The 25,600-nt window shown below is 41.4% G+C and overlaps 1 protein-coding gene across 4 annotated transcripts in view; it reads left to right on the forward strand.

Moving 5' to 3' along the window:
• Positions 1-25,600, forward strand: part of cadm3 (cell adhesion molecule 3) — a 186,079-nt gene that overhangs the window by 144,160 nt on the left and 16,319 nt on the right. For 2 of the 4 annotated variants that reach the window (XM_054743126.2, XM_054743128.2), the window contains exons 6-10: positions 11,048-11,218; positions 11,714-11,804; positions 21,803-21,975; positions 22,334-22,702; positions 23,086-23,106. In XM_054743126.2, coding sequence (XP_054599101.1) covers positions 11,048-11,218; positions 11,714-11,804; positions 21,803-21,975; positions 22,334-22,702; positions 23,086-23,106 — 825 coding nt within the window. The remainder of the gene's footprint in view (positions 1-11,047; positions 11,219-11,713; positions 11,805-21,802; positions 21,976-22,333; positions 22,703-23,085; positions 23,107-25,600) is intronic. The other 2 variants (XM_015956087.3, XM_015956089.3) reach the window with 2 other exon arrangements.

A 25,600-nucleotide genomic window follows, 5' to 3' on the forward strand; every position in this document is an offset into this window, starting at 1 on the left:
TGATAGAGTCTAAGCAGGTGTGTAACAGCTGCAGCTTAGACATCTCATGGGGCTTGAAGGAGATGTACAGTTGGAAGTCATCTGCATAAAGATGGTAGGAGATTCCTTTGAAGGAGCTCAGGATGTGCTGAAGAGGAAGCAGATAGAGGAGGAAGAGCAGAGGCCCCAGCACAGAACCTTGTGGTACACCATGGATAAGGGAGGTGGTGGAGGACCTAAACTTGGAGACGGCCACAGAAAAGGAGCGCTCAGAGAGATAAGATGAGAACCACTCCAGACAATAATCACAATAATCAGTGATGGGTAAACAGGTAATTGTGTCAAACAACAATGTTGATGAATGGTGAAAGTTTTGTAACGATTCGTTACAAATCAGTTTTGTGTTTTGTCCTCATGGGCTCCTGTAGAAGGAAACGTGGTGTCTAAAAGGGCATCGCCCAACATCTTTAACTGCTCCCTTGTATTTTAGATCAGATCTTATGGTTATATATTACAAAGCCGCCTGAATCATTTAATTCATTTTCATGGACATTTTAATGGATATTTCCAGAGTTTAATGGTATAAACAAAATAAGAATCCACACACTTCAATCTGCGATGTAGTTTATTGGTCAAGCTTTCGGTCAGAGACCTTCTCTTCTCTGACCGAAAGCTTGACCAATAAACTCCTACATCGCAGATTGAAGTGTGCAGATTCTTATTTTGTTTATTCCACTTTTTGGTCCAGCACCTTTCCCAGACGAGCGGTGACTCCTTCTACAGAGTTTGATGGTTAAAAAATACACAAATGTCTCTAAAAACAATCAGATCAACATATAATATATAATACCAAACCCCACAATAAGCCTGGTGTCTTTGTCAGAAAGAAAATGTCATATGAAATCACAACAAGGTTCTGTTTAGAGTTCTTGAGGGTTTATTTTGTTGTGTAAATAAAATCAGGAATTTTTTTGAGGATTGTCTGTATTAATATGTCCATCTCTTTTATTTCTCCCTCTTGTTCAGGCTTATCTGAACTTGCCTCAGAAGATTCATCTCCATCTAAACTCTGTGTTCTTTTTCATCCTAACCACTGACGCCTGACATTTTAATGAACGGCTGCTGTGCTGTTGTGGTACTGAACAGGCAGACACTTGTTTATTTTTTGTGTTTTTATAAGTAAAACCAGTTTCACATAAAAATGTGATTTGTTTGAGTTCTGAGAGGAAATGTAGTTTAATTTTATCTGTATATGTACTGGAGTTACAGTCAAACGGAGCAAGGAGTGTAAATACTTTATCTTACATCTCAGGTGACTGCCAACACCAGATCCCAGCAGCTGTGATCACTCAGATATCCCATGCTGGTAACTTTCTCTGGAAATTATCACCAGATAATAACTCTCACTTCAGAGCTTTCACCAGTCATAATCTGATTAGAGAGGAAGAGTGATGACTTTCAATTATTTTAAAAACGTCCTCCTGTTTGGGGGAGGGCTGAAGCTGCTGAGCATGTGCTTCTTCTTATTCGCTGTCAGACATTTTCACACCTTTGAGATGCCAGCTAGAACCACACAGTTCTACTTTTAGCAGCTGATCAGCTTTACACAAAGAGTTCAGAAATTAGCACCTTCCCCAGTTTCTCTCATTTATTCCCATTGCTTCCTTGCAGCAATCCAGCTTCCTGGTTCTGTTCCTCTAAACCAGGACTCACTAACTCCACTCCTCGAGGACTACCATCCTATTTAAGCTGTTCATCTTCTGCAACACATATGATTTAAATAAAGGAGTGATTAAAAGACTGCTTCAGCACTTAAAATGGGGAGAAGGTGATTAAGTGATTTGATTCAGATATGCTGGAGCAGGAAACTTGGAGAACATGGAGGACGGTAGCCCTCAGGAACTGGTGTTGGGAAGGGACCCCTGCTCTAAACATCAAGGCAACATTTTATCTTGTCCTCAACCAATTACAAAAATAAGAGTTGTGCTTGTAATAAATGTTGTTTCCATAAATGTTATGATAACAAATGCAGCTTAGCTGGCATTTGTTTTTGGGGCCTTTAGCAGAATCCCCAACTCCCTCCCCAGCATGTGTTTGTTGTTTCCCTAATCCAACCCACTCGATCCACCTATTCAGTGGCACATCCAGCTCTGCAGAAGCCTGCTAATAACCTGCTGATTAAATCTGGTTGGTTGAAGCAGGGAAAACAGTAAATGCTGGAAACCAACCCTCAGGGAAAGGAGTTGGGGATCACTGAACTATAGAATGGACAACATCGCTGATAATATGCATATTTTAAATTTATTCCATGTTTAAATCCCACCTGGAATACCTCAAATAATTCCCAGGTAAAATGCCCATTTTGGACCTGTGTGGCTGCACCGAGGCCAACTAACACGTGGTTAATATAAAATTCCTGAGGTCGGTTTGAAGTGGAGCCCGTTTTTCAGTCCACAAAGACCTCAAATACAATTGTTGCCATGGTAATTTCCTTGCTTTGAACCTTTAAATATAAATCATTATTACTATTGCTCCTCAAAACCTGCTGATTTGTTCCTCTTCGAGCTCACGTTCCTTCATCAGTGTCGTGTGTGAACGTACAGAAGCGAAATGGGGCTCAGCCAGCATCTGTCTGATGCCTTCCACCTCCAAACCATTTGAGTGTTTTTGTATTCATTTGGGCCAGATGCACCACAGCGTTCCACTTAGGGGGTCCACTGCTTTCACTGCAGCCTAATAGGTGGTGATAAGGCATTAATTACTGTCTACTGTCAGTTGGAGGAGGGAATCTATGCTGCTCACCATTCAATTACAATTCAGAGGGTTACGACGTAATTATAAAATGATTATTGATGTGTCTGAATGCCTCATCCTACCTCTTCTCCACTGACTTAAAAGTATTTAAAGCTTTTTAATGAAGAAACACAAAAGCAGATCATTTAGTAATTCAATTCAATTCAAGTTTATTTATATAGCGCCAAATTACGACAAGCGTCGTCTCAAGGCACTTCACATAATAAACATTCCAATACAGGTCAGTTCATTAAGCCAATCACAAAAAAGTTTTCTATACAAGGAACCCAGCAAACTGCATCGAGTCACAGACTAGCGTCAAGAGTCTTTACAGCAATCGTCATACTAAGCAAGCATGCAGCGACAGTGGAGAGGAAAACTCCCTTTAGTAAAAAAGTTAACTACAGATTTCATTTAAGAATAGTCTGAACGGTGGCCTTTATTCATAAATAAAACAGTGAAGGTCAAGACCTCTCACTTTAATAATAATAATAATACCCAACAGTTTGTTTACCTGAAGAGGGCGCAACAATGACAGTTTTAAGCAGAATATTTACATTTTAACTAATGTAGTAGTTGGTAAATGTAGTGCTTTAATAGCTTCATATATTACCCCTACTTACGACCAATAAGCTGTGATTCTCTATATAAATATAGAATATCAACCTGCTTGGTCTTTGGATGTTTAATCAGAAGATTCTAGGATTCTTTGTTTATTCAGGGATTGTTGAACACTTCGTCTTGATTCAAGGAAAGAGTCAGGTTTCTAAAAGTAAGAATTTATTTTCCAAACAATTAAAACATGACAAGTTAACTAATATTTTCTGTGATGGATGGATAGATCTAGCTGGATGAAATGTGATGTATGGTGCCTATGTGTGAATATGATGTTATCAGAACTTTCGTATCTAGAAGAGCTGAGTTCCGGGTGCAAACAGGAAGAATATGGTTTGCGTTAAGCTATGAGGTTGATTCTTATCAAAAAGGCATCCTACGCTATCTGTGTGTCTACTTCACCCTTTCTTGGAGACCCTCTTTGTGGTTTTGGCGGCAGGCCAAAAATGCTCAGAGTTAAAGAGGTGTCGCTCCAGACGGCCGTTCCGAAGCGCTCTCTAGAACTGAAAGCTGAATGATGAAAGCTGGAATGCGACTACAGCTGCCGAATCACCGTAAGTGGTTCTGTTTTAATATTCTCATACTATGATTTACTTGGCCAATCGGAGCGTGCCATGTTAAGGGATATTACCAAGACAACTTCAGAAAAAATGCCTTCTTGAGATACCGGATGTTTGGATCTGGGGTAAAGAAATATCTATGTGTTATGAGTTTAACTTAACTTTAATTTGTCCTTGTGTCTGGTGCAGGTGATGATTGCCTTGTCAAATCAAACATTACTGATTACCATATATATAAATCAATATAATACTTCATTTAATTTCAATAATTCAAGCACAGATTAATGAAACATTATTATTATCTATATAACATTTGTTAATTTCATTTCATGAATGATCAGCTCATATAAGCTGAAGTTGTCCTCCTATTAAAGAGAGTGGGCACTCCTGCGGTGTTATCAGAGAAGGCTTTGTTTGGGAACACAGGCTGACAACGTGTTCCTCCTGAAATGTCAACAAGGTTGCAGTATCCTTCTGGCTTCAGGAAGATAGAGTGTGAAATCCATTGTAGGGGATAGAATTAGGTCTGCAGATGACCAGTGGCATTAGGTCAATATGTAGGTGAAAAGTGACCATTTCTGGACATTACACTAAAGCCGGGCGTACACTGTGCGACTTTTTCACTCGTAGCACTCAGTTTCAGCTCAAACTGTACGACTTCCTCGCAGAGCAGATCTCACGAGCCAGGCGCTCACACTGTACGACTGGTAGCAACATGTCGGCCCTAAAAATATGCTAAAAATAGCAGTTTTTACTCAACACGTCAGACTTTTTTGTCTTGTTTTGCCTGTTGTCCTTCGGGAGTGCTGCAGGAGGACACACAGGGATTTATGGGGGTTGGATGAGGAAAACGAAATAAAGAAAGTAAATCTGTGTTTAGTGATCAGTTTAATTTGACATGAACACGACAAACACGCTTTCTTGACAATCTTTGTGAGTAAAAAAACGTGTAGAAACAAAAACGAACAGCGTGTGTTATTAGGGAAAGAGCCAGCGAGCGGTGTTGATGCAGGATTGCGCATGCGCCGTGAGCGGTTCTGATACTTTTTGGGTCACAGCTGCTCGCAGCGCCGCTTCAACAGTGCGATACCCTCACGAGGGACGAGCAAAATATCAAACACTCCAGAAGTCTGTGCGACCTCACGACTGCTGATCGGCAGCTGGTCACGTGGTGTTAATCGCCTCTCGTAACCCCCTGTACACTACACGACCGCTCGGCGCAAAACTCGCCCCGATGTTGTGGATTCTCGCACGACTGGAAAATCGACTCAAAAATCGACTCAAAAAAGTGAAAAAGTCGCACAGTGTACGCCCGGCTTAAGATACACCAAAGTGCCAAATTATTGACTACACATGTCTACAGCACGATCAGACACTAACTTATATAGTTTATCATCAAAAAAAGTTGATTTGGGGGTGACTTGCTCTTTAAGTCAAGTCAAAATAGATTGAATCTACAAAGTTATGTATTCAAAATAGATTGTATCCCTTACATTTACTATTAATTTAAAAGACTATGAATAAAAGGTGTTTGAGTGATTTCGTGGCTGGAATTTGACAGTTTTGTTGTCTGTGTCAGGAGAATCTGGGCTAATGGAGGACCTGTTGGACCCTAGTGGACAGCTAGGATGATGGCGTTGGGTTTTGCCATCAAATGAATGCATGAACAAAAAGCATGAAGACCCTTGTATCCTGCCTTAATGAAGCTGTTTTTTGATTTGAGAAAGACAGATTGTTGAGAATAAGTCCACACAGCTGCCTGTGTTTGGTGCGTGTGTGGATTACCAAAGAAGAACAGCATCAGTTTAACAAAAACATATTTTTTCACCAATAAGGTGCAACCAGTGTGTGAAAAGTGCTTGTGAATATAGTTTGGCAAGATTATAAAAAAGCTTTTGGAATTCAATAGAAAAAGCAGATTCTTTATGGCAGAAGCGAAGTTTCTGACTAGTTTCTTCCATGACTTGATGTAATAATGGACCCTCTCAGCTCTTGCTCGGATCTTCTAATAACCAGCATTAATCTCAAATGTGCCACCCACTGTAGCTGTCAGATCCAACCATTCGATTCTCCTGATGTGATCGCTTGATGATGGATTTTAAGGGTTGACGCATCATCAGCATCAGCATCGCAACCGGAGTGGTGGTTAGTCACAGCATCACCTTCCTTTTCAACAAATCTTTGTTTTATGGAAACGTCCGTGTTACATGAAAGTTTTAGCAGGTACTGGTGTGGCACTGGCTGAAATATTAACAAAGGGAAATGCTTCCAACGCTAACTAATGCAGAGAAAATATTACTGAATATTAATATTAGTTTGAATGATTTATCAGGTCCTAACATTACTTTTATTAAGACATTGTGGAATCATTTTGAATCTTTCAAAGATGTGTGAACTTCTGAACTGGTTGGAAAGGTACTGAGCTGTTTACCGTCTCGTAGCAGTTTAAGTGTGTGTTGTGCACTAATTTGTGCCCATGCTTTATTTAAAGATGCATCAGTTCTGATTTTGTGGAGCGATACTAATTCAGTTTTTTACAAGTCTGGTCAGCTGATAACAAATTAAAAAGATTCTAATCTTTTTAGAAAATGTTTAATTACCAGAAAACACTTTTGTTCAACTTATGATTGAGTTTAAAATTATTATTTTGCATGTAAAAATTGCATTATGGAATCTGTATTACTGCTCTCATGAATTAGTGATTGGTGGTGGTGAGTTCATGAGCCGGAAGAAATGTTGTTTTTATTGGTGCTTGGCAATGGTGTGTGCATGCATTGAAATAAAAACAGACGTTTGAGTTTCCGGTCAGCTGCTCACTGATTAAACCAACATGGAAGCTGAGTAAAGCAATCAGAAACTTTCTAAATAAACTAGTTTTGTGTCTGAAACGCTCTCAGCGCTATAGGCTAAGAAGGTACCCTATGACGTTAGTTGGTACATTATGATGTCACATTATGATGTCACAATGTCTTTGTGAGCCTGTGTGTGTGTGTGTGTGTGTGTGTGTGTGTGTGTGTGTGTGTGTGTGTGTGTGTGTGTTTGTTTGTTAGTGGCTTCGCCCTCTCGGTCTGCGCCTTCATTTAAATAGAAGCCATGATAGTTAATGAGGGGCACACGGGGAGCACTGCACCAGTGCTGAAGGTAGGCACCAGTCCTATCTAAAGCGCCACGTCGCCGCTGTTGACAACATTATGGAGTACTTTACAACAGACATGACTGCGCGGAACGGCTTTACGGCACAAACCCAGCTGCAGTTTTGATAACTTTAAAGTGCTATTGATCTTAAAATATTTTATGAAATAGCGCATTTACCCACTGTTAAGGAATTAGAGTCTCACAAAACATGACGGCAAGTTTGATCACGTATAAACAATAGAGTTACTTCCCGCTTGTTGTTCTCAAGACCTGCATGATGCTGTGACTATCGCGCAACATTCTGAGATGCGCTCAGCGTCGCGTCCTGTGTGACCACTTGGCTTTACAAAACCATGGGCATGGCGCTGCGCGGCATGTCTGCCTCTGGTGTGCCCAGGTTTAAGACACTGGTAGGGGGAGACTTGCTCTTTAAAGTAACAGTGAGCAATTTTCCTGCTCCTCCGCCCTACTGGTTGAAAGTGGAATTGCAACTGCCGTAAACAACCTTGCTGCAGCCTGCTGACGCTAGCGCCAACACTTAGCTAACACCAACATGAGCCTACTAATACTAAAATAAACCACTAAGTTAAAAAAAATCCATGCTGTTGGACAAATAATAGCATTACTTACAAGTCCAGTAGCAACAAAACCAGGTCACTTTCAGTCCATGATTTGAAGCATTTTGCATTCTCAGAATAGTGTAGGTCGCGCCAATGTTCACTCTGGATTTAGCTCATTGCTTTGCCTCCAGAGACTACTCTTACTTTTACTTCCAGATTCTGCCATGATGTCAACATAAAAAACTAACTTATTTTTCTTCTTGTGCTTTTTATTAACAATTAGCAAACTGAAAATGCTAACCACTAGCAATACAGCTAACAGCCGTACAACAGGTAAAGAGCTCCCATAGAGCATCTACCTGCTTCACAAAACTATCAAATGCCATGTTTGGTCAGCAGAAGGCAGCAGAGTGAGATCAATGTTAGCTCTAGCTTAAAGTTTTAAAAACTGTCTGTTGTTACTTTAAACTGACAGAATCGATTTAGTTTTTTCTTTTGATTTCTTATTACTTTGAATTTTATGATTCACTTTCAAATGGAAGATCGGTTACTTTCTTGTGTAACTTAATACTTAGCGATGGTTTGTTCATGCACTGAGACTTTTAATTCCTGTTGGGAAACGTTGGATTCACAAACTGAAAAGAAAATCTCCCATTAAATTTTATTCTAGTTTACATATTCAATTTATTTCTGAAGGTTTGACCTAAAGAACACGTCACTTGAGCATTAGGCATGTACACCAAGGTTATTTATTTTATTGTCATCTTGTTATATAACTGAATAGAAGCACGATCCAGTGCCTCTGGAGTGTGATCCTACAGCTGACATATTATCATCCTATAAATATGACACGTGAAAGTCATTAGAATGATAAACATTTGCTTATTTATACATTTAGCACTGATGGAAAAGCATTTGTATTTATTGCCATCTGGGAGAGCTGGTTCTGCTGTCATCTTCAGTTTGTGTATCAGGATTTTATTTTAAAGACTTTTTCTGTTATGAAAGCTACAAGAAATGTGGGTTTGAGCTACTCAGTGTTGAATATGGTGAAGGTTTGGCAACACGCCTTGGCCATTAGGTTTGAGGGCAAATTAAATTCTCATCAAGCCATGGTCTGAAATAAATCTGAAAACTGGTGAAAAACTTGTATTTATTTTTTTTATTATTATTTTTATTTCACATCCAAAAATTGGTAAGGGGATACTTACATCCTGGACGAGCCCCCATCTTTTTACTAAATATGACAGAAAATGAATGCTAAGGTCTAATAGCACTGACAGCTTTGTCAGAATGAAAGCCTACAAAGCAAAATCATCCTGATACCCTTGTGTTTCCGGGTGTGACTATTTTCTATCTTACTTTGCTGTTTTGGGTTAGTACAACCTCATAAACATTTTTTTAAGTTTTGTTTTAAAAGTTGAAAATGCAAAAAAGTTAGTTTTTCTCAAAAATAAATAAACTAAAAATTACAAACTGTAAATAAAGTCAAGACTCTGTAAACAATGAAAACAGGTCTAAGTTGAACAGAACAAAATATTATAATAGGAGAAGATAATGTCCTCTTTAGGGGACATGGGGTCCTGGGAGGTTAGGTCTTAAGAAACCAAACAAACAGAGACAGGTAAACATACTGTCTCACATTTTTCCTTAATGAGCATGCTGAATCAATTTCATGACCCTTTGGGCCTGAAAACCTGATTAAAACTGTGGTGTTTCTAAAGTGCCGCTCATAAGAGCCTGCAAGTAAACAAACATGTTTTCTTTGTGCCTGTGGTTGGTTTTGGAGATCAGTTGTCTTTTATAATAAAAGCAGGGCACTGTCTGTGTGTGCATAGAGGCAGACAGGCAGGAGAAGAGACTCCTCTGACTGGCAAAATATTATTGAAATGCACCTGGAAAGTAAACTAATTTTCCCTGCAGGTCAGAGGACTGGTTATGGTAATAAAAAGAGAGATGTCATTAGATTCAGAGGTATTTGAAGTGCTCTCTGGTGTGGGACGAGGCAGAGTGGATGGAGACACCCGTGTGTTTGAAAGAAAGATTGAGACAATGAACAAAAAGGTGTGTGTGTGTGTGTGTGTGTGTGTGTGTGTGTGTGTGTGTGTGTGTGTGTGTGTGTGTGTGTGTGTGTGTGTGTGTGTGTGTTTCAGTCTGCTTCCCTGCCTCTATCTCTGTCTCCTCTGAGGATAGTTATTCATGAGCTTGACCTACATGCGCTCATGCTTGTGTGTGCATGTGTGAGTGTGTTTGTCACCCCGTGCAGGAGGTTCTGGTCCACTCTCCAAGATTCACCAACCACTTTCACGGTGTGAGCCAAACCCCCCAGTTTGATATTTCCACCTTCACCAGAAGGCAATCTTTAGATGGTCGCCTCAGCTGCGTTCCTGCTTTTTCACCGGAACCGTGGTGGTTCTGCTCTTACACCAGCACATTTAAACAGTCCTTCCAGTTTACCATCAACTCTCAAACATACAGAAAAAGGTGCAAACAACAGCGAGTGGAAAGGACCATATCAGATAAAATATGGCTTTGACAGATTGCAGCTGAGATGCTGCCAATTCTTTTTATCGCGAGCAAGGCTGCCTTACTGTCCAAAGCGATGGATCATCATCAAGCGGTCTCCTAAGCAACAGCGAGCATGTGAATCCAAAGAAAGTGTGGACATGGCAGCGTGAGATGTTTAGCATATTCTGTCCCATTGGTGTCCTTCAGGATGAGACACGGTAAACAGGTCTCCTCGTGTTAAGGTTCCTGGTGCCTCGTTACATGGCTTCAGAGTAATGAGGCTACGGTTTTGGAGCGTGCTAAGCTTTTTCTTAACTAAATAGGACTTTGAGATATTTACTTTTAGGAATAAATCAGTTACTGAAAATGTTGGGGCTGTTTGGTCTCGTGTGGATTCACAACTCATCTATTTATCGTGTTTATTTCCCGTTGTACAAGCAGCACATTCACAAGAAAAGTAAATTAGAACAAATTACTGCCATCTTTTTCCCCCTTTGGCGGATAAAGGACAATGCTTTACTTTTTCTTTCGCTGCTCAAGACGATGTCTTCAAATTGCTCCTTTTTTTGACCGACACTCAGAACTTGGTGAGATAATTAAGCTTAATGAATAGCTTTAAATATGGATCAGTTGTAAAGAGTGTTGCTGGGCAATTTTCTGCAGATTGGCAAATGATTAATCCATGATAAATAAGCAAGATTCTAGGAAAAGAAATGGCTCTAAGAAACACAAAAAGTTACATTTTTATAATCTGATGGAAAATGTATTGTTGCACATTTAGCTCATCACTCAGTCAGGGACACGAGGTTTCTACAGAGATGCTAATTCTTAGGAAAACATGTGGATCAGTGACGTAAACTTCACTTCCTCCTAACCATCCTCCCGTCTTCTCTTCAGGGCGTCCGGACGTGGTAGAGTCTGTTCCAGACGAGCCCACGTACAACGTGAGCAGTGAGCTCACGCTGGAGGTGAGCGCCAGTGACAACAACGTCCCCATCACCTGCGTCGTCGACCACCCCTCTCTCGCCCCGGAGGACAAGAGGAGTGAGCAGGCTCTGCAGGTGTTGTGTGAGTCAACCGGGGGGGGGGGGGGGGGGGGGGGGGAACATAGACGAGGCAGTAAAGGAAAATTAAAAAGCCATAACTGCTCTGGTTTTTAATTTCTTTCCTGACCTTCTCCTTATTGGGCTTTGTGAGAACAATGTCCTCTCTTGTACTTTGATCTTTCTAACTGACCATCTGCAATAACCACCCTCCTCTGCTGCTGCACTCAGCTGGAGTTGAGTCACAAAGGACAAGAGGAGCATGTTATTGGCTAAAATAAAACCACAAACTGTGGTGTAGAGCCTTTGTCAGTGCTGCTCCCTATGGGGAAGGATGTAGTACTGCATCACAGAAGGGAGGATGTTGTGCACGAGGTTATGTCACAGTGGGAGATGCTTAAAGAGCAGTAGATAGTCTCATCCATCCTTATCTCTATCTGTGCTGTTTCTGCATGGTTGAAGGTTAGGGTTATGTCACTGCTGTGTTTTTGGTCCATATGAGTTTATTTTCTACTTACAGATTCCCCCAGGGTCCACATCAGCCCAGATGAGATGTTACCAATTGAAGGACAGAAGTTTTCTCTTCGGTGTTTTGGCAAAGCCAACCCAGAGTAAGCCTGCTTAGACACATAACCATAACCACTATCACTGGTTATTAGAAGAAGTAATTACTATTAATCCGCCTCAATAAGGAAGGAAGTGAGGACGTTCTGATGATGCTTGGAAACAAACACACAAAGCTACGGAACACCTTGTCTACTTCACGCTGGTAATGGATAATTCTAGATTTAAGAAAAAGGAAACTGAACGTCTTCATTTTCTTTTAAACTGAGGCAAAATCTTCATTAATGGAAGCTATGTGAGAAACCAAACCCCTGGTCCTCTGTCTAGAGGGTCATTAGGGTTTTGTTGTCCTCACTACCAGAAGTTTTGATTACAGTCCTAAAGGTGTGGATTGCTGGAAAACTGATTAAAGCTCTCATTCACTCGTTTATTAATTTTTTTGGTACTCCCGTTTAAAAAAGCAGAAGTTAGCTGGAAGAGTTTGGGACAGAAAGCCGCAGGTCTTACTCTTTGTTATTCACGGTATTTGAACAGTTTGCATCTGACTGGCTAACAGCAATGCAACTCTATCTGACTCAGTTAGCTCTGAAACGGTGATGTTTTACCTCAAACCCCACAATTAACACAACCCTGAAGGAGTTCAGCCATGTTGTTTTGTTGCTAATGCTAACAGTTAGCTTTTAGTAGCCTAGACGTTCACTGCTGTCTCCTGGACGCTAAACAAACAACAGCCATCCCCGTCGCAAGTCGAGATGGATGAGAATGGTGGAATGCTCCCAGCATGAGTCTTTGTCTCAGGTGGAGGAGCTTAACTATCTCGCTGTCTTGATGGTAGATCAGAGCGGGAGATGAACCGACAATTCTGGGTTTCTTCCTCAGTAATGAGGGCATTACGCTGGTCTGTTGTGGTGAAGACACAGAGCAGCAGATCAGGTGGGAGAGGGGGTTGTCCGGTAATCGGAGGGTTGTAGGATCGATCCTGAATGCTGCTGTTGTGTCCTTGGGCAAGACGCTTGACCCATCGTGGCTAGTGGTGGTTAGAGGGACTGGTGATGCCAGTGTTTGGCAGCCTCACCTCAGGGCAGCTGTGGCTACATCACCACCAGCATGTGAATGAGTGTGTTGTATTATTAAGCACCTTGGGGGGGTTCCAGGAGTCTAGAAGGTGCTATATCAAATACTGGCCATTTTACATGAAAATGCCTCCTCTGTGTCACTTAGAGGTGTCAGTTTAACATATTTTCATCAACATTTTTTCCGAGTGAACTTGAAACTGAGATTTGCTGCTGCCACTCAGCGAACTGGTGGCTGTTATTCAGGAGGATCCTCTCGCCAAAACTTGGCAGCATCCTTGTGAGCTCAGCGGTGACTCACTGTATGCTACTTCCTAAATGAAATCATTTTAAAAGACTAACAATCAAACTATGATAATTCAGTCCAGAAAACCTGGTTTCTAAAGGATTTTTAGAGCTGGTTGACGGAAAGGGGAAGGATAAACAACAAGTTCAAAGTGCTTGTATCAAACAGAAGAGTGAATGAGCTCTTGTTGACAGAGATGATGATTTTGCCTATTGGTGCACTCACTAGGATCTGTTGGAACAGGAATTATAAACCTGTAATTTAAGGGGAAACTTAACCGATTGAGCTCATGGAAACACTATAGTCAAAAATCACTAGTTTAAGATCAGTAAGCGCTGGTTTAATTTCATAGGTATTACAGTGTGGAGAGTTTAAAATGACACGTGATGCAGCCTGCATACTAAAGCCACACTAGCATGGTTTATGTGGTAAATCTCTATAATGGTAGGCGGAACTATCAGGGCTCAGTTCAAAGGACCAAAAAGCACAACACCAAAGGCAAGGTGGTAAAGACACAAAGGCGAGCTTTACTTCAAAAAGAAGATTTAAGGGAACAAGAACCAGGTGGGCAAAACAAATCACACGCAGCAGCTGGCAGCAGAATCCAGAGAGCACGCATGGAAAAAATAATAAACCATTAAAGGAACCATTCGAACTGCCCAACACTGAAAAGTGACTTCATTAAACCCAAAAGAAAGTGTGACATTAATGGTGCACCGGAGGTTTAAATGCATAAAAGATGGCGGACGTTGATTCAGATTAGCTCTAGAGAGTGTAAAATAAAAGCTCCCACACACACACGCACACTCCCCAGCTGTTGTGCTTGAGTGTTGGAGTTCACCAGGGTTTAAAAAGATTTAATGAGACATCATCATGACCGGACAGGTTGCCTGGAAACAACGCATCATCACTGTGACGAAAGAAAGAAAAGCTCCCTTATTAAATGTTAGAGTATTAAATATACATAAATCATTTCCATAGGCTTGTCTTAAAATACACTTCAGTGAATACAATAACTAAGGTGTTTCTTAGGGTGATGTAGAGGAAACAGGGTGCACCAAGGGTTAAGAGTTCTGAGCCCTTATGAAGTTGACTAATTGTTTTTTAAGGTTACAGGTTAATACCATCGACATTAATATACAGGTGACTCTTGAAAGCTTCGTCTTCAGCCGACTAGGTATGCAGCTATAGAAAATTTGAGTATTCGAATATTCTATCGAATCCTCCATCAATTAATTGAATATTTTATTTGATGATGTTTCACGTGAAATGAGACTGTTGCAAAAAATCTAAAAATAAACCAAAAAAATGATCAAATGAGCAACAATATGTTTTGAATTGGTGTTGTCTTTCCCAGCTGATATGGATAGTTAATACAAATTTTATGGAGCAAAATTGGACTTATATTCAATTAACATTTTAGGTTTGTATTAATATTACTCACCCTAGTCTAATATCCACACACGATCAGTAGAGTTTAATTATTTCATTAACATGCTCAGTAGTAAGCAACTGGAAATGCTAATATTTAATTTCTACTAGTAACTAGTAGTCTACTATTTCATTATGTACGGGTTGGCAACATAGTCCAGAAGCATTTGTGAATAACATGATACAACGGCTTGCCTTAATTCTGCTGCGGCGTGTGGAGCAGACTTGAGTCACTATCACTCAGTAGCAACAACCAGACTCCAGGTACAGTCGCTGCAGCGTTTCTGCTCCATACCACTGCAGCTGCAGACTTCCACACATAAACGGGATAGTGGGGATTTTTCTTCCGCTTGTAAAGTTTAGTTATTCACAACCGTCACGTTTTTCTGAACTCCACTTGATCATGAGCATGCTACACGCTAGCTTTGCATTAGCCAGTCTGCCCGTAGTTTAATGGTGCGCTCTATTTACCTCGGAAGTCGGAACTGGGAGTGGCATCACACCCGAGTTTCATTTGATTTTTCCTACTCGGAGGTGGGGTTTTCCGAGTTCCGAGGACAAACCGAACGCACTTGGAGTTCTGAAATTCTTCTGAGTTTCTGACTCGGAGGTCTGACTTTGGAGGGCATTTCATTTGAATTTTCCTACTCTGAAGTCAGGATTTCAGAGTTCCAATGACAAATCTAATGCACCATAACTCATAATCCCAAGCTTTGGAGTGTTTCTGCCTTTTACAATGGTTTGAGTCTTTACTGGTTTCTCTATTTTCCTCCACAGCATCAAAATCACCACGTTGTCTGCCAGTAAAAATTGTTAACGACACTTTGAATCGGTAAAAAATTAATTGAGGAATTTAATGAATCAAACCATCTGAATCATTCGAAGATTCATTTCAGCCCTACAGCCGACCCAACACACCAACTGATTGGCTGGCTGAAGTTCATGCCTACCTAGTGATGGCCTCTGATTAGCGGGTAGACTCAGCAAGCAGCGACTTCCCACACGTTCAATTCATTTTCAGTTTGGATGCAGTGGTGTAAACATCTTCTGACTGCAGCTCGGAACCAGTGCGAAACTGATTTCTGTGCATCACTCACTGCTCAGCGAGAGTAGGAAGCTGTGTGCTTCATGTCAGAGTCTCCAAATGCAACACTGCTCACGGTCGCTTTGTTTCCTAACTTAAGGACACCTCGGACTTCTCTGCACTTATTTTTCCCCGCCTACATGTTCAAAGACATCTGCATTCCTGAGAAGGCTGTGCGAACCAGACATCATGGAAACCCAACTAAGACTGGACCACCTTATGGTTAGCATGCCCCAGGATTCCCTTCGAAGGTGTTTTGGGTACACATGCATTAGACTAGATTGTAACAGAAATTTCTTGCCTAGTTTATCGAGTTTTAACGGATAGCAGAGGCAGATTAGACCACCGGACAGCAAACGCCCTAAAACATAATCCCTTTAAAAGTGTCAAATTACAAGGCAGCAACAAAAATCATTAACACAAACAACACCATCACACACACACCTGTGGGGTGTTTGTGCAGGTAACGGCGCTCAGAAACATTTGTAAGCAATCGCACATAAGCATGTTCAGTTTCTGACACCCGCTTGTTCAAACATGACTAGCAAAAAAAACACCTGCTTGTACAAGCTCTGGTTTTCACTCACATGGTGTGTACACAGCTTCTCTGATGCCAACACACACAGAAACAGACTCCAGCCAGCGTCTTAAATCCTGCCCACACAAATACACTCTTCCTCTGGCCTTTCTGCATTATAGATGAACCCTCATTGATCTGCTCTCCCATCCTCTCCCTGCTCCCCCACCCATCCCTCCATCATCAGGGGATCTCTCTGCCGGTGTGTCACTCACACCTCATTCGCTGCTCTCCGTCTTGTCACGACACCTCCTCCTCCTCCTCTCACCGTCCTTCCTCATAACTCTCCCCTCTAACACTCTTTCTCCCTCTCCTCACACCTTTTCACCTTAAAGTCCACATCTCTCCTTGTCCTCTCATTTCAGCTGCTGTCCTGTCATCCTTCCCTCTTCTGTTCTCTTCACCCTGTCAGCCAAACACAGGAGAGGCCGGGTGGAGGACCGGCTGCTAAGTTTGACTGTCAGGTGGAAAAGAAGGCTTGGAGAGGGTGAGGTGGCTGCCATGGCATGTATGAGCTGATAAATTAAACACAGTTAAAATGATCGGTGGGCCACAGTCTGGAGCCTGGATGTGCAGAAAGTCTATTTGTGATGCAATGGCACTGCGGATGAAAGCATCCATTGAATTATGGATGCTCTACATGAGGAATAGCTCTGTTCTACGGTGATAAATGGCTCTTTCTTGTCATAATGGACTTGTCAGTCCAAGAGTTCAGGAGATTCTAAAAATACAAAAAAAAAATAACCACACAATCATTTATATTACTGTGAGACATTTTAGATCAAATTGGCTAAGGATGTCTTGAACAAAAAAAGATGGAGAACGGAGGAGTAAAAGAAGGAGGAGTAAAATGGGAAGAAAAACAAACTAACAGGGAAAGGAGAGATGGTGTGTAGTGAAGCAAAGCGACGAGTGGGTGGAAGGGAGACAGAAAGAAATGGTGACAAGCAACAAATGACCAAGACAGACAGTGGGTAGGAAAAAAGAGAAACCGTGTGTGTCTGTGTGTGTGTGTGTGTGTGTGTGCGTGTGTGTGTGTGTGTGTGTGTGTGTGTGTGTGTGTGTGTGTGTGTGTGTGTGTGTGTGTGTGTGTGTGTCAGAGCGTGCTCACTTGTGTGCATCGCTGCTCGTGGATGAGCTAGTGTCCAATCACATCAGATACAGGTCGCCCCTGCAGCTGTCAGTCAAAACCCAATCACTGCGACAACACCTTTTCTCTGACACACCCAGCCACTCAGCTCCGTCTCCCCCCGTCGCTCTGCCCCCCAATCAAACTCAATAAATGTCACACTCCATTCCCCTGTACACACTTTTTTCTCCCCCTCTCGTGATTTCATTGTATCAGGTTTAAAAGAACAGCTAAGCGTATCAAATTCTTCCCTGTGTTTCTTTGACGCCCAGCAGCAAGAGGAAGGGGAAGGAATTTGTGCTCGACAATCTATTATATTTCCTATCCATTCCATCAGCACAAGTGCTCATAATAGCATCGTATTTCTTTTCCTGCAGTCATTTTCACAAGTGAAGCTCTTATTACCTGTTTATTAAGTTTGGAGCCGAAAGGACTTGAATGAAGTTGATGTATTTGCATTTAAGCATCTGGGAATGTGCAAGGTCATGGTTGGGTTTAGAAAGCACCAGGAGGTGTTTAACAGGATTACACAAGCTGTAAACTATTACAGGACATGGCTGCCTGCTCTATTAGTCTAACTGTTGGTGGTCACCTTGATGAAACCGCTGCCTTAACCTTAATGGAACAGCTGGAATCACAACACATCCTTATTATGAAATAACCCATTTGTGCTTTTCTGCTGCTCAGACTTTATATTTGCACCATGTGAGGAATCACATCCTTCTTCTTCCATAAACAAATATTTTACAATATGAGCATCTTTGTGCATTTTATATAAAACCATGGTCTTTCTCCCTTACATTAACTGGAACTGCATCACGCAGCAAGTGGAAATGAATATAATTACCTAAGCAAAGCTGGAAACTAAAGTAAGACGTGGTGAAAAGGAAGTGTTCTGACACTGGAGTCGAACACAAATCTCACAAATGGAGATCCATTAACTGTGGTCAAAAAGAAAGTAGATTTTTTTTTCCTCTGATAGCTGCTGTGGTTCTCCATCATGATTCTGTTTCTTTAATTCTTTATTTAATTTCTGGCCAGTCAACATCCTGTCTAGTAAAGTGTTTTTCTATAGAAACTTTGAAGTTAAACAAAGGCTGCGTTTCCACTGCCGGAACTTCAGGGTAAATTCTGGGCGGGGGAGATGCGATGTCTCGGCCCTCTCAGCTGCTGTGTCTCCAAATTCAGCTTTTCAGGACTTTGTACAGACGTCAGCATATCGCGACTGCTTTGGCAGTGAGTGATGTCAAAAAGTGTCCACAATAGCATTAAAAGTTTCCTGTATATCATAATTTAATCCATTCGGAGGACGAGAGAACCTGTGTGAAGTAAAATGTGGCATTCAGTGACCTTAAAGGTTTGTTTTTTACAGCGCTCTGTGAGACAACAAAGCTCCGTGATTTACGTCATTGCGGGGGAATTCCGTCGTGTTTTTTGGTTTTGGGGGTTTAGTAACAGCAATTTTAAAGCTGCGTGATCTGTGCTTATTTTCTTTTGCTCCTATTCTGCTCCACAAACAACTCTTCTAATTTTGTGAACACCGTTGGTTTTGCACAGAGTCTGCTGATGTCATTAGACTGAGTTAGAGCCAATCAGCGTGAGTTAACCAAAAGTTCCGCTCTGCTAATCCACCGGGTCATTCCGCGTCCTGTTCAGGTACATAGAAAGTTCCTGAAAGCAGCAACGCGGCCGGCCCAGTCAAGTGAGACACGCGCCGGGAAGTTTCTGTGACTTTACCCTGAAGTTACGGTAAAGGAAACAAACGCACCTAAAGTGTTTTACATGTTTAACACTTAAAGCAACACTTTAAGAGTCCCGCTGCTCCCTCCTACTGGTTAAAAGCGGAATTACAACTGCCGTAAACAACCCTGCAGCAGCCTTCTATAGCTAACGCTAACATGACACTAAATAAACCACAAAATTAAAAGATCCCAACCGTTGGACAAAAACATATTATTACTTACAAGTATAGTAGGAACAAACCCAGGTCACCATCAGTCTGTGATTTTGTAGCCTCCTTAGCTCCCTCAAATTAGTGTAGGCCGCGCACCTGCTAACTCTGGTTTTAGCTTTTTGCTTTGCCTCCAAAGACATTACTCTCTTACTTTTACTTCCAGGCTCTGCCATGATGCCAACAAACAACGCTAAATTCTTCTTCTTGTGCTTTTTATTGACGGCTGACAAACTGAAAAAGCTAAATGCTAGCCTTTATATTAGCTACTGGCACTGTAAACAGCTAAAGCAGGTAGAGACCTAATGAACCTGAACCACAGAAGTGTTAATTTTTTATGGGCAGCAGAGGGCTCGAGTGTTGTTCTATATGTAGTCGCTCAGGTTTATGGCTCAAGAGTGACTGAAATCAGTTTGAAAGCAGTAGTTCAAAGTGTTAAAAACTATTTCTTGTAGCTTTAATTTCAATACATCTGATGGATAAATAAACTGAAATCAACCAAATGTTTAGTTAAACCAGGAAGTAACACAGAAGGTGAAGCAAAAATAAGAAAGTGTCCAAAAACATTGTGGTCATGTTTACAGAAGACATTACAAGTTGTCTGTGACATTTGCCTTCATAAAACACGGATGTACTGTTTTCTCTACAGTTTCATACACCTCAGGTTAAACTCTCTTCCTGTTCAAGCTGCCAGGTTATTTTGGAGGGTTATTATAAATTTTGTAGTACACTGCAATAACTTATTTCTGTAGCTAACAGTAATAGACCATTTAGGTTTATTTACAGTGTTTCACAAAGTTGTCCAGAGAGTCCAGAGAGAAAAAAAATCTGTGCTGAGCAGATAAACGCTTGACTTTTTTCACCGCTGACTTTCCCCGTTGGATGTTTAGTGCTTGGCAGGGAGGAACTACATCAGAGCGCTCGGTGCTGAAAAGAGCTGCCTGGTGTGTCTTTAAACTTCACTACAGAGACTAGATTGGATCAGAACAGTTTAACTGTACCCTCCAAAACCAGAAAATAGAAACACAATGGACTCTAGACAGCTGAGAAACGGAGGTGGACAATTAATTTATTCAATTTATTATTTAAAGCAATCAGAATTTTTAATTTGTACTCTGATGGATGAGAGCAATTTGAAATAATAACCTCTAAATGTCTGTTAACAAGGTGCTTTTGGGAAATTAGGTGCTGATAAACAGATGTTTTATTAAAATCTGGCTTTAACAATTAAAGCAAAACACCTAAATGCTTGTTATCACTAGCAGTGGTGATGATTACGACTGGGAAACAGCAACCAAAGTAACAACTACGGCCAAAAAATGCCTTCACGCAAGCAAAGTGTTTACTAATTTATGCTATAAGTAATTAAGAAGTTTGCACCAAAGCAGAGCTTAACTGAGACTAAATCTCTGAGTTTAGACACATACAACGTGCCTGATCACCATGTTCTGACCCGTGCTGCTAAAAGTCTCTTTGATTAACTTTGGAGTATTATATTTAATAACACAATGCCAGCTACAGGCTGTAAATGTGAAGTTAATTGTTCAGTTAATTGCATATTATGTGGCATTTGGAGGCAGAGTAATGCAACAGCTGATTACGTTTTATTGCAGGTAACCAGAGCGTGTAGCTAAACAGTGAGGTGCACTTGTTTTAAATGCTTGAATAATCTTGTTTGCTTGTTTTAGCCTCAGTGGTGCTGACGAAACACGTGAGCACAGTCCATTCAAATGTTTAGCAGCAGAGGGCACTTATATTTTTTATGAGCTTTCAGAAACTTGGAGAATTGTGTCCTGCAGCTTTAACAGGTCGAATTGATTTTCAACCCAAATTCCTGCTGCAACAGATTTTATTCTAACAGCTTGAAGCTATAATAGTCAACTGACCAAACCAAGGAGCCTCCTGATTGCACGTTTAACTGGAAAAAAAAAAACACATTTCAGAGAAGATTAATCAGTCCAAGACTTTCAGATCTGTCCCAGATTCAGACTTGCCGTTATCGTAATTACTGTACGGCGCTTAAGGACATTCCCATTTACATAATTGATTCTTTTATCGAGGCACGTCTTGCTATCTCGCTCATACACAATCTGTTATGCAGAATGGATTTTTCAACAAGGGAGATTTGAAATGCTGATCCCAGTTCTGTTGTCTCTCTCTTCCTGTGTCTCTTTGGATCTCTTTTTCAGCCTCACATCTTCATCTTCTGTCAGTTTTTTGCACTTTTGTGTTTTTTATTGTCTCCTTTTTCTCTTCTCTCCTTTTTTCTCCTTCCTTTCTCCAACATCTGTCTCTTTCTCTTTTTTTTCCTCACTCAGTTTTATCTGCAGCTTTTTATAATTTTCTTTTGCAATAATACAATCTCCCAGTCTCCCCTCTCATTAGACCCCCTCCCCCGACCCCACCATCAGTCATTTTATCTTTTCATTCAGCTAACTGCATATTTTATTGCAAACTGCACACATGGAGCAAAGTTCAGCTCAGGATTCCCTGTCTCACTGTCTCCTGTCTCAGGCCTCATGACTTCTCCTGGGAGAGGAAAGGTGAAGAGCTCCCCCCGCTGGCCAGAGCCGACGGTGACGTTTTGTCCTTTTCGATGCTCAACAAATCAGACAACGGTGTTTACATCTGCCGTGCTGACAACGGCATCGGGAAAGGCATGGAGGAGTACACGCTTCAGGTGCAAGGTAAGAGCAGGACACTGGAAACATGGGTAGAAGATGGGGGAGAGGGGGGATGGAGATGTAGAAGAAAATGTCTTTTTTCTGTTTCTTCATCATGTTTTACTTTTTAGTTCTTGTCATTTGGTGGCTTTTGCTTGTACTTCCATCATTTTCTCTTCTGATTTTCTTTCCTCCTGTTTTTGTTTCTCGTTTACTTTTCTCATCCAACCGCGCCACCATCACCACCATTTGCTTTTGCACATTCCGGCACTTCCCTTTTGCTTTTCTGTGTCCTGTTTCTTCTAATTCATGGCCGTACACGCATATTTTGTTGTATTTTTCTGCGCTTTGCTTGCTTCTTTCACCTCCACCTCCCTAAAAGATCCCACAGACCCAGACTCCCCGGACACCTCCTTCCCCTCTCTAGTTTCACCAACCTCCTCATCCTCCCCTTCTCCCACCTCCCTCCCATCCTCCTTCCCTCTCGACATCTTCCAAGGCTCAGGGTCAGACATCACTGACTTCCTCCCCACCTCTCTCCCCGACTCCTCCCTTCCTGTGGCTGTTGACTCAACCACCTTCTCTCCTCCCCCCTTCCCCACCACCACCCTCTCCAACGCCCTCTTCCCTGACCTCACGTTCACTCCAACCCCTTCCTCCCCGAGCATTCCCCCTCCCACTGCACCTTCCTCCCTCTCACCCCTCACACCCTCAGTTTCCATCCAGCTGAATGGAGTTTACACTTCCACAGGTAAAACCAGTTGCACACCTGCACACACGCACACATGAGACACCTAGTAATGGAGTAGAAAAGAAAACCATTAAAGTCACAGCTTTGTTATTTTCTCCTTCACTACACCGACGACGTAGCTGTCAAAGATACTTAGAGTTTGTTTTAAATTCACACACATGCAAACACACACAGAGAGGCTGAAGGAGCTCACAGGAATGGACAAAATAGGATTTTGTGGCTGTGTCACGGCAATTTCATGGATTTTTTTCTTCTTTTCCTCCTATTAAAACTCCCTAACCCTCATCCTTATCCTCAACACACACTTCTCCTCTTTTCCATGCATCTGTCCATCCATCCATCCATCCATCCATCCATCTAAACATTCAACAACCCATCTGAAGATGATACACGCAACTCAACAGGTATAATGTTTCTACTGGTCACCTGTCCTTGTGGTTTTCTGTTGTTTCTATCTACCTGTGTGTGCATCTTTCTGTCTGTGGTTTTGTTTGTTTGTTCTGTTTTTACTCGGGTAAAACAATGGCATCATTTACAACTTTGGTGAAGAAGGATGAGTTTCTTTTCGCCCAAACATGCACAGTCCCCCTCCCAAACAAGCGAACGTGCCCACCTGCTGCAAACGCTCATATCTCTCTGGGACACGCTAGCTAGCTAGCATGACCTCCTAAGTGGTACAAGTCATTTACACAGTGTTCCACTTCCTGTGTGTGTGCATGTCGATGTGTTTTGGGAGAATAGGAAGGGGGTGCAGGCTTTGAGTCATTCGTGGGTCTTGTCTGCTTCCCTATGATGCTGACAGCAGGATTTATAGCCCCGTTCTCATTCTGGCCTCGTCACATGCCCCACTCACCTCCACGCTGGCCAGTCAGAAGTGTATGTTCTACTTTCTCTGTGTTTGTGTATCTGTGTGTGTGTGTGTGTGTGTGTGTGTGTGTGTGTGTGTGTGTGCGCGTGTGTTTGTGTGTGTGTGTGTGTGTGTTTGTGTATCTGTGTTTGTGTATCTGTGTGTGTGTGTGTGTGTGTGTGTGTGTGTGTGTGTGTGTGTAGGTGTGTGTGTGTGTGTGTGTGTGTGTGTGTGTGTGTGTGTGTGTGTGTCTACCCCCACACCCAGCAGCTTCTCTTCTGTTCTCTGTCTTGGACTGGCCTCTAGTTAGCTCCTGTCAGGTCCCACGCTGTCCTCAGAGGCAGAACGTGTTACTGCTTTCAAAGTTGGCCACTCACCACATCATCTGGTGTCCCAGCTGGTTGCTACGTGTTCCTTTTTGTTTCAGTTCTGTCTTCATGTTTAGCTGTGAGTGTTTATTGTGACTTTGTGCCTTTTTGCTGTAATCTTTATTTTTCCACTTTAATTTTGTTCCTAAAACTCAAAACAGAACCAAATCCAGCTCCTTTTTTTGCCCCCATCATTTGTTTTTTTTTATATTAATTCCATTTCAGTTTTTTCTTATGTCCCACGCGTCTGAAAAATGCTGCCTGGAAGCTGGTGCCATCTACATGACTTTTGCACAGACACCCAGAGATTTTAAGGGCTAAAAAAGACCGGCGAAATAAATGCTGTGTCAAACTAGTTCTGCTGAAAATTGGTGCCTTCTTTAAGCACCAAGTGACTGATGTAAGGGGAAAAGAGAGTAAAAAAATCCAGTCCCTGTTGTCGGGTGAAACACCTGCATCTGTCAAAAGCCCCAGCTCTCCAGGAAGGATTTCCAGGAAGGTCCTTTTGTGCAGCTACATCCACAAACACAACGTTAAAGAACAGCAATTCAGACGTGTTTTATATTCAAACAAGTTATGTTTTTTTTAATGTAGAACAATTTGGGTTTTCTTCTTTATTCTATAACGGTTTAAATTTAGATTTAGATGATTTAGCAACATGTCATAAATAGCCTAATAATTTCCCAGACTGACCTAAAACTTAGCTTCCAACATGAACAGGACAGAAAATATGAGACAAAGAGCTGTTAAACACGTTTTAAGACCAGATACGATGGAGTCTGCTGTCATGGATGACTAAATCTTGCTTACAAATGTAAATATGATTATACATTTTCATGCTTACATTTTACTTAAAAAGAGGATCGAGAGCACATTTGCCTAATATTATTAGTAATTGTTGTGCTAGTACTATTAATTATATAAAAATAAAATGAATATCACCCTTTTAAAGAGTGGAGGTGAGCAGTTTCCTGCTCGTCCGCCGTACTGGTTAAAAGTGAAATTACAACTGTCGTAAACAACCCTGCTGCAGCCTGCTGTAGCTAGCGCTAACGACAAGCTAATGCTAACATGAGCCAACTATTACTAAAATAAACCATGAAGTAAAAAGAGCCACACTGTTGAACAAAAAAAAAATACTTACAAGTCCAGTAGCAACAAAGCCAGGTCACCATCAGTCTGTGATTTTGTAGCCTCCTTTAGCTCCTTCAAACTAGTGTAGGCCACTTGAAGTTCACTCTGGTTTTAGCTCTTTGCTTTGCCTCCAGAGACATTACTCTCTTACTTTTACTTCTAAGCTCAGCCATGATGCCAACAGAAAAACAAACAACTTTGTTTTTTTCTTGTGTTTTTATTGACCGGTGAACTGAAAATGCTAACTGATAGCATAACAGCTAATAGCCATAAAACAGGTAAGGAGCTCCTCCTATAGGACACCTACTCGCTCCAGCAGAGGGCTGCAGAGTGGTGTCAATTTTGAAACTGGTCAAGTTTCTAACTCAACAATCCCATGCTAACCCTAACACAACATGCCCTATAGGTTATAAACTGTAAGTCGCTTTGGATAAAAGCGTCTGCCAAATAAATAAACATAAACAAAAAAAATCTACATATTTTATTTAATACTATTTATGTGCTACTATTAATGTGACTCCACTATATATAAGGATATTACTAATCATC

The sequence above is a fragment of the Nothobranchius furzeri genome, chromosome 11 (genome assembly GCF_043380555.1).
Source record: "Nothobranchius furzeri strain GRZ-AD chromosome 11, NfurGRZ-RIMD1, whole genome shotgun sequence".
NCBI lineage: Eukaryota > Metazoa > Chordata > Actinopteri > Cyprinodontiformes > Nothobranchiidae > Nothobranchius > Nothobranchius furzeri.